The sequence below is a fragment of the Caenorhabditis remanei genome, chromosome IV (assembly GCF_010183535.1).
Source record: "Caenorhabditis remanei strain PX506 chromosome IV, whole genome shotgun sequence".
Taxonomy (NCBI): Eukaryota; Metazoa; Nematoda; class Chromadorea; order Rhabditida; family Rhabditidae; genus Caenorhabditis; species Caenorhabditis remanei.
The window spans coordinates 18,441,608-18,451,065 of record NC_071331.1 but is presented as its reverse complement, the minus strand read 5'-3'; the positions used below and the strand labels follow the sequence as shown (position 1 = coordinate 18,451,065).

The window sequence follows — 9,458 nt, the reverse complement described above, 5'->3', positions numbered from 1 at the left end:
GAGACTTTGACTCCTTTTCTAGGTCATTCCTCCTCTAGTCATTCTTTCTGGCTTCTTCTTCTTCGCCTATCTAGTTCTTATTATCCGTTCGTCATGGCAGTTTTCGGACGAAAGGACAAGAATGGAATAAAAGTTTGGAGTAAAAGCAACGAGACTATGCCGAAATTGAGTTTGAAGTGGACGGTGCCAAAACAATTGACATGGAATAGTCGCAATTCCAAACTCTTGATTACTGGTGTGAGCTCGTCTTGTACTTGTATATCCAATTAGAAGAGTCGCGACTCCGTGAATTGAGAAGCATGGATGATGAACAAATCGGATTAGTACTTACTCGCTTGATGAAGTGATGTAATGAAGGGAAGAAAGGGGACCAAGTGGAAGGGGCTAGACAAAGAAAGTGGAAGAAGAATTCAGGGAAACATCGAGAACGCCTCTTACAGGGTCATAAAAAGTCCATATGTGGCTCTCAATCGAATTATTCAAACTTGCAATACTTTTTGAACTGAGTAAAGAAAACAAGTTTCAGAATGTTTGTATGAAAAGTTTAGATAAGTGAATTTGCATTTCCCACGGATGAAAATTTCGAAAATTGGAACATAGAAGCATTCAGAATCAAGAGAATCCCGCAAATTCTCGTATTCGAAGTTTAAGTAATAGGATTTTCTGAAACTCTTTGATCAGTCGTACGGCAGTTTCAAGTAAGTTCACCGGCAGGAACGTATCTAACAATGATTCGCAGGTTTCAGAATGAAAATAGTTGGAAAGCTTTAACCTCTTACTACTGTATTTTTAATAAAAGTAGTTTGTTCGTCTAAAAATTGTAACTGAAAAAATGAATGAACTGAAATTTAAATTTTTCTCAGAAAATCATTGTTTCCTAAAATTTTGAAAAGTTATTCTTCAAAAGATTATACCGTACATATCGTATTATAACGGTTCTCATCAGAACAAAAAAAAAGACCGGGATAATCATTTTCATGAATTCTGAATAAAGAAAGTGTCGTTATAATACAGGTGCCGTTTTAATACAGTATTTACAGTAGTTGAATATCACAGTTCTTCCAATAATAGTTCAAAACATTTCTTTAAAGTGTTCTATTGAACTTGAAACAGTGAAAAAATTGCGGTCAAACTGGACGCGGTCCAAGAAATATGCGCAGAAATAAGATTTAAAAAATACTTGTTAGGTACATCCTAGCTTGGTGGAATGATGAATTTGATAATTTTTTCGAAAGTACTTATTAACACAAACTTCTAAAACTGTGTGCTGAAACAGAACAGCATCTTTCATCAAATGGAAACTTCCCTAGAAACACTTATCCTCTTGAATAATTTACAAAAAACAGAAAAACGGGGAAATCATTAATCTTCTGTCACGACATCTCAACTTTTCAATGAAAAAAGCCACCCAAAACGACAAAAAAGAACACATTTCTTCTCGGCAGCCTTGAGATTTCTCTCGTTTTTTTCCCCATTTTGTGATTGACAAATAGCTTTTATTAGGTATCAGATTCTTATCATTTTATATAAATGAAGGACACAAAAAAATCATGAAAAGGAAGGGAAGACGAAGAAGGAAAAAGGGGAATTGAAATTAATTGCAAATCTTGATTGTAGGGGAAAATAAGAAAGTAGTTGTTCGGTTTGAGATGACTTCACAATGACTAGAAAATTCAGCGGAGAAAAAATAGAGTTCTAAGAGATTTTTTTGTAATAGTGTGCTTAGAAATTATATGAATAACCGGGCGGCAAGCATAGGGAAAAAGCGAAAAAATCGGGACTAAAGGGGAAAATGGGCTAAAGGCAAGCAGGGATAAAAAAGAGTGGACATGGTCCATAAAAGTGAAAGAGAAAACAATGAATTAGACTTGGTCTCCATGTTGTTGTGCGTACTTTTTGACGATTTGCTCTTCGCGGAGTTTGACGACTTGCATGAAATTGTTGACCTGAAACAAGGAATTGTCATTTTTTATTTATTCAAAATTTCAATTTGTCCCTACCATAATAGTAATTGGAAGTGCCAACACCATGACACCACAAACGATGGCTCCACTTCCAACCAACTTTCCAGCGACTGTAACTGGCACGAGATCTCCGTATCCGACAGTGGCCATAGTGACAACACACCTGAATTTTGGAACAAAATTATAGAAGACTCCAGAGTAGTGATAACAAACCACCAGAATGTTGCTGGAATACTTGTGAACTTGGTTCCAGGTTCATCTCTTTCCAAGAAGTAGATCAAAGTGGAGAAGAAGATGACTACGGTCATCATCACAATACCAACCATTTGCATTTGTTTCTTGGATTTTCGGATGGTGAGGGCGAAGTTGGCAAGACCTGGTGAGAATCTTCCCAATTTGGCAATTCTGATGACACGAAGCACACGAAGTAGACGGACTGTCAAGAACGCCCATCTGACTTTCCTCACATTCTCTCCACTGATTCCACAAATCCATAGAAGAAGTTCAAAGTAGAATGGAGCGATGGACAAGAGATCGATGACGTTCAGGATTTGACGAGCGAAGGCGAGCTAGAAACGTTTTCAATTTGATAAGACTCTCATAAAACCTACTAACCTTTCTGGGTGCCACAATGAATCGCATCGCGTATTCAATCGAGAAATAAATGACACAAACATTTTCGACCCATGTAAACACCGGATGTTCCGTCATTTCAACCTGAAAATCAAATAGTTTTCATAGAATTCGATGCCGTCCTTTCTTTCAACAGAAACAGTAGAAGATGGAAAATGTTAGTCGAGTTGTGAATGACAATGAATAGATTTCTCTCTTATTCTATTGAAAAAGGAAAACTCCGTGAGAGAGAGAAAGACACATAGAGATATATAGAGTGTGATATGTCTACCTTTCCATTTACTCGGGTTGTCGGGTCAGTTACTTCGATGATACTATCATCATCCGTCTGTAAAGTTGTTTAGTCAGTTTCCGGGGTAACATACCTTTAGGTTTGAGTCGGTTCAAGGTGGCCTGGATAATTTTTAGATAGCATGTAAGTGAATCTATTACATTGAAACTGGTGAGGTGAACTTGCTAGTAAAATTTAATTTTAAGATGGTGTCTCTCATTCAAAACTTGTTCACAGTTTCAATGACTCACAATGTATTCAAAACCCGAATCATAACAGAAATCTAATTCTGAGTTTCTATTGAATCAAGAAAATCATCATTTATCTATTCTCAGACCCTTCATACCCAACTTGAACCGACATTTCCAATTGCCTCTTCCACATTCCACATTCCCCGGAAACCCCAATAAATTACCATCTCTCCCAACTAACCGAATTATCAGATCCTTCTCGAACAACAGTCCGACTCTCGATCGTCATTCCACCTCCATTTGGATATGTTGGATACGTCGCCGTAGCATACACCAGTTGTCCGTCTTCACTTTTTTGAGGCACTTGGAATTCTGGAATCGATCCGAGAATTAGTGCAGAGATCGAGAGAACAACGAATGCGGTGGATATTACTTCGAACGCCTGGAATTACATAAGAGATTTTACTTAGAATTTTAAAATTTCTACTGTTTCAGGTTTTTCACTCTCAACTGGATAAACCAATTCCTTACCTTCCACCATTTACTCTGTGAGTGTCCTTCCAAAATCAACCATAATCTCCGACGGATATTAGCACATCTGACACCAATGAAGTGGTCCTTCTCCTGAAAACAATCCGTTTTACAGTTAGCTGCCCAGTTTTCCAGGTTGATGGGGTTGGTTGGTTATGAATGATAAATTGAAAAAAGGTAAGAGAAAAGTTAGCAAAAAGATGCAAAAATGTATTTTTAGTTTGCGAGCCAATATCATTTTATACCTTTTGGAGTTCCTTGTCTTCATCCTAAAATTAGATTACTGTAATGACAGAGTCCTACTGTACTAATAAGGTTCTTAAAAAGAGAGGATACCGTATACCTACCGTATACTTTGGATCTCCTCCCATAGTGACACAATACTGTGCGAATGGAGAGCAGCACTCATCCATCCGCGACTTCGAAACAGCCCAGAAACGGAGCTCGGCCATAAATTTATCGAAGCATAAATCCTTTGGAACGTGAAGTTTTCCAGTTGCATAGAAATCATAGATCGGGTCAAAGTATCTGAAAAATAAAAGAAATAATAAATAATTTAACAAGAAGATTTTTTCCGAAAAAAAAACGACGAGATTTGTTATGTTTTTTTCCTTGCTCTCTGTGCATTCCTTCCTCTTTTCTCTACTTAATTAATGAGTCTTCTGTTGGTCCATGGCCAAACAGCTGACACAGAGGAGAGACAACACAAACTACAACACCTCTTGTCAGACATAACACCTCTTTGTCTGAAAGTAATGAAAACATAAATACCTGGGAACTCGTTCGAAAAAATACTCGTCTTGGTCCTCAAAGTACCAGTCGGCCCACTGGCGACGGTGTTCATGGTTCATACGACAGAAGCGGCCTGAAATGGATCTCACTTAAACTCAGAGGCCTTTTCTCAACAACTCAACATACCCAAAAGTGTTTTTGGCCCGAACTTGATGATAGATCTGGTCCGAATCCGATAACTACTTCCACCAATATTCAACCTGAGAATCGAGTCTGGCGTGTTATCCCGAATACTTCCTTTATGACTCGGACGCTCCAGTGGAATCATTCGACTCTCCACATCCTCGTCGTACATTCTACAAAATTTATGATGATGATAGTTGGGAGCACTTAGGAAGAAAACATGTGTTTGTTTAAGTGGGGGATTTTTCGAACTCACTTGTTACTTGATCGATCATCAATACTTGCTCTATCCGGTTGATTATCCACGGAATTTTCCCGTTCACATCCCGACACTGCCGCCATCGATGTACTTCCCGAGGCGATTTGTCTGAAAATTTTGAAAATTTCCAAAGTTTTCTGGTATAAATGAGAAACCCTAAGAGTCCTACAACTCGTCATCATAATTTTTTTGATCCCCTCAACCCCAAAACTTACGCCGCAACAGTTGGTGCTATGAGCAATGCCATACAGGATCAGATGGGTCCTATATAGATGTTCAGTTTCAGAATACGATTTTCAGAGATTCAGAAATCAAGAATATGTAAAGAGACAGAATGAGACAAAAGACAAGTTTAAGACAGACAAAAAGAGTTTGGTTAGTTATTGTGAGAGTTTTTTTGTTTGTTCGACGGACCAACGGGACATACACAAGAGTGGTGGTGGTTGGGGTGTCTGCTTCAAGGGGATGATGATAGACAGTAAGAGTAAGAAGTGGGCGGAGTCCAAGCAGTCGGTGGTGGCAGTGCTCTCACTCAAGCGGGGAAAGGGATAGAAGGATATAAACGTTACGACTCATTCTGAAGGACCCTTTCGACATGATTACAAGCGAGTAATCGGAAAAATTTTGGGAACACGAAATGGTGGTTTGAAATGGAATGGTGATTCAGTTAGTCTACGGTAATCGGTTAGAGAATGGATTCGTAAAGAACTTTATTATACAAGTCGTAAAAGGAGTCGAAAAGAGCCTAATTGCTCTGTGAGGAGCTATTAACAAAGGGGGTGTCATAAAACATGTTATAGGAGGTTGAAATGGACTAGTGGACTCAGAGGAGACAAGATGTTGAACATCAAAGAGCTATCCGATTACTTGAAGAAGGGGGAATTTGAAAAAAAGTGTCCTGGTAGAGCGCAGAGTTCTAGGTTTTTGCAGGAAAATGTTACAGAGAGGAACTTTCAAATTTTGACCAAAATTACTTTGGCTAGAAGTCTTAAAGCCAGTAAGTCACTCAGCTTCTTTTCCGTTAGAACACATGAAAAATTCTTGGCGTATGCTGAATCAAGTTGGCCAAACTTTTTATACAGAAACTCCAACGTCATTTTTTTCATAGCGCTTCAAATTCCTCCAGATGTAATTCCAGTCATGTAGGTCGCTCCCCTAATGTTTCTCCACTTGTCAAAACCACCGAGTCCATCTAACCCAATCTGACAGAACACAGGTGTCATTTCACTTCATTCTTTCAACAATTGGTCTTCGTCGTTGTCCCATGAATCTCACGTTCCGACTGGTCTTCCCGTGTTGTGATCTGTGCTCGGAGCCTTCCTTTTCACTATTTTTAACTCTTTCCTCTATTAACAAGAAGACAACTGTGTAGTGTTTCTTTGGCTCCGTCGTCAACGGTCGAAAATCTACTCGTTTCGCCAGACCAAAGCACAATCGTCTATGTGAGAGCGGCGACGATGTACTTTTTTGTTGTAAAAATGTGAGGAACCAGGAAGAGAGAATTGATTCAGTCGCTTTTTGAAGATCACACATGACAACGAGTGGAGAGAGCGAAAGATAAGGTTTATGGGATTCGGAGTATCACTTGAACCCATGAAAAAAGACGGATAGAAGACGGGGACGGATGGGATGATATTAGATGAAAACGGGATGAATGGAGATAAGAGATTGTGATCAAAAATCATTAATTGTCGGAGGAAAATCTGAAACAGAATTTTTGTTTCAGAGAAAGTTATGTTACCAGTTTAGACTGTAAAAACTTTCGTTTCGATTAGGAAGAGTTCGAACAAAAAGCATATCTGCATTCGAAACAAACTAACGATTATTATGAGATGAAGCAATTACCTAAATTATCACAAACCATCATTCTGGTGGGGCATGATTCCAGCAAAAGTTGATCAAAAAGCTGATCAAGGGCTCAAATTTTTTGTAGTAGATGCATGGCTCCAGATTTTCATAAATAACTTTCAAAATTTCTCCGTTTCACAATGAAATCATCAATATCCAACTCCAGAACACAATAATTATTCAGCATAAAACAAATCTAACCGAAACAAAAAACTTCCGAGCAAATGTTTATATAGGAAAAGTTTAAGATGAGCAGAAATTATTATGGAATAAACAAATGTGAACTTTCCGTCTCCTCTTCTATTCATTTGAATAAATGCTAATTTTTTATGACTTTTGATATACTTTAGTTCCAGGAATATGTACGCTAGAAGTAAAAATGAGAAAACGTTCTAGGTCAAGATCTAGTCATTAGTACTATTTACATTATGTCATTTCTCCAAAAATACACATTTCGTTTATAAATTATTCACAATGTTATTTCGAAAGTCAGCCGTTCCGTTTTATATAAAAGTGATGCGCTCCGACTATTATTTAAACAAAAAATATTATTCTGGAATAGTTTTTTTATAGTAAGAGTTAGATTTGATCGAGTATCTTGTTTATTTCAAAAAAAAACATGACTTAGTCATTTTTAGTTAGTAGGAGTTTTAGTGGTGAGGGAGACAAAATCTTAAAATTTTGCGGTTTTTAAAAAAGAAAAAAAAGAAAATAGCCGTTGAAAAAAATAGAAACAAGTGTAGAAACATGAGAAGGTGACAAGCAATGACAGGATATAATACGCCGAAAGTTTCCGGTTTGAGTAGAAAAAAGAAAAAAAGGAGTAAGGAGTAAAAGGCTCACGTGGACTAAGACGGCCAGTTTTGAGAATTCGAGGTTAGTAATGTATTACTAAATTAGGTTATGATCTTTTGGTATTGTTTAGAATTGAGTTTTGTCTCATGACGAGACGAAAAACTTGGCTAATTGGGTTACAAGTCATCTGTGAAAGAGCTGAAGGGGCCACCCAAGTTGGTCAATTGTGTTTTGGAGAAGATGGACTTGAAAATCTAACAAAAGATTAGATTATTCATCGTAGTAATTAGTATTAGATATGATTCAGAAATTCCAAAGTAGACTAAAGTGTAAGCTTTACTAGAAAAATTCCGAGAAAGAACAAAACTAGTTTGAAAAAAAACCGATGAAAAATTCTGAAAACTCCACAGCAAAAACCAGAAAAGAAAACAATAATAGAGGTGTTGGGTGTGCAAAAAGAGGTTCTCTCTTTTCATTTTGACACACATAATTGCTGGTTTTCAGTCGAAAGGATTTTGATGGACAAGAAGATGACATGATCCGTTTCCACACGAAATAAGAAAAATGGGAGAAGGTCCATTTGGAGAGACCCTACTGAATGTGTACTCTACCTCCCAGGAGGGATATAACTGGAGTCGGTCGTAAAGGATAGTAAGGGCGAAGATAGAGAAGGACTAATCAAGCTGAAAGGGAGGGATCAGGCTAAATATTTCTGGAGTGAAAAAGTTAAATTAGTTGTATTACAACTGAGTGGTTCTATATAAAATGTGTTAGAAATTATTCAAACGAAACAGTAGAAATAAAGTAAATACTCTATTATAACGGCACCTGTAATAGAACGGCACCTGTATTATAACGGTCCCCAATCTATACTCAGAATTCATGAATATGATTATTGCTGTATTTTTTTTCTGTTTCTGATTAGAAGCAGCGTGATTAGTAATTTCTAGATCAGCAAATAGAACGTCCAAAAAAGTTTTAAAGTTTAATTTTAATGAGTTTTTGAAAACAACAAAATTTCTCTCGGAGGAAGTTGAAAAATATAACTGAATGCCATTATAATACAGTATTTACGGTATGTAACTAATATTTCAAAACATGTTTCCATTTCATGACAGGTTTTTTTGTTTGAGAATCCAAATGCACATTTGTTTTACATTAAAAATTGAGCAGCATTTCCATGTCCTCAAAATTCGATTATTGTACTGTTTCACGCGATTTACAAATTTTGTGACAAGAAATCGGGTATCTGCTCGTGTTTAGCGACTTACTACAATATCGGGATATTGAAATCATCTTACTGTCTCTACTTATGTTCGAATATTTTTAACTACAATTTTTTTCTTTTATTTCCGATTTTCAGAAACCAAAGAAACATAATTTTCTATATTTTTGTTGAAAAAGTGGATATTGTTAGTGATTACAAGGTTACAGGTTCCCTCACTTTGGATCATGAATTAGAAACATTTCACCACTGTTTCAAAGGTTGCACCTATTGTCTAATAAGTCTTTCATATATTAATTTAATTTAGATTTTTTCAATTCATTTTTTACCCGTTTCAAATCATAAATTAATTATTTATCAACAATCGAATCTATTATTCAAGCAACAGAAACCGTTATAAGTTGCAGTTTGATTAAAATGTTGGTATTCATATTTACTCTTCGAGCGCCAATCTTCATTTAATCAGTGAAACATTTTATGCATCAATTTTGAAATAACTGTGAAACGGTAAAAATTTACAGGCGCATTGAAGTTGAAATAAAGAAAAAATATCTGCCGTTTCAACAAACTACGAGATGAAATTCCCATATTAGTTGGTCAGCTCCTTGTTTGATCATCAAAACTAGTATAGAAAAATGTGGGTTTCAGTTTCAGTACACATACAATTCAGAATTCAATATAATGATTTTAAGAGAAAACAATCCGGCATGGGAAAACATAGTAGACTACGAAAACCTTCCCTCCAAAATCATAATCCCAAAAAATACTCCATCCCCTCAAAACTTACTGTATCATCGCCCTGTTGTAATTGGATGACGAAGTAGAA

General features: G+C 36.6%; 1 protein-coding gene across 1 annotated transcript; it reads right to left on the bottom strand.

Annotated features, from left to right (window-relative positions):
• Window positions 1–1,862: 1,862 nt before the first annotated feature.
• GCK72_015102 (uncharacterized protein) lies at window positions 1,863–5,011 on the bottom strand (the record flags this gene model as incomplete). Its single annotated transcript, XM_053730631.1, has 12 exons — window positions 1,863–1,946; window positions 2,001–2,127; window positions 2,178–2,533; window positions 2,580–2,681; window positions 2,869–2,925; window positions 3,301–3,501; window positions 3,591–3,683; window positions 3,938–4,118; window positions 4,362–4,455; window positions 4,509–4,678; window positions 4,762–4,872; window positions 4,980–5,011. The coding sequence occupies 12 exons, from the start codon at window positions 5,009–5,011 to the stop codon at window positions 1,863–1,865; spliced, it is 1,608 nt and encodes a 535-aa protein (XP_053585403.1).
• Between the last annotated feature and the right edge of the window lie 4,447 nt (window positions 5,012–9,458).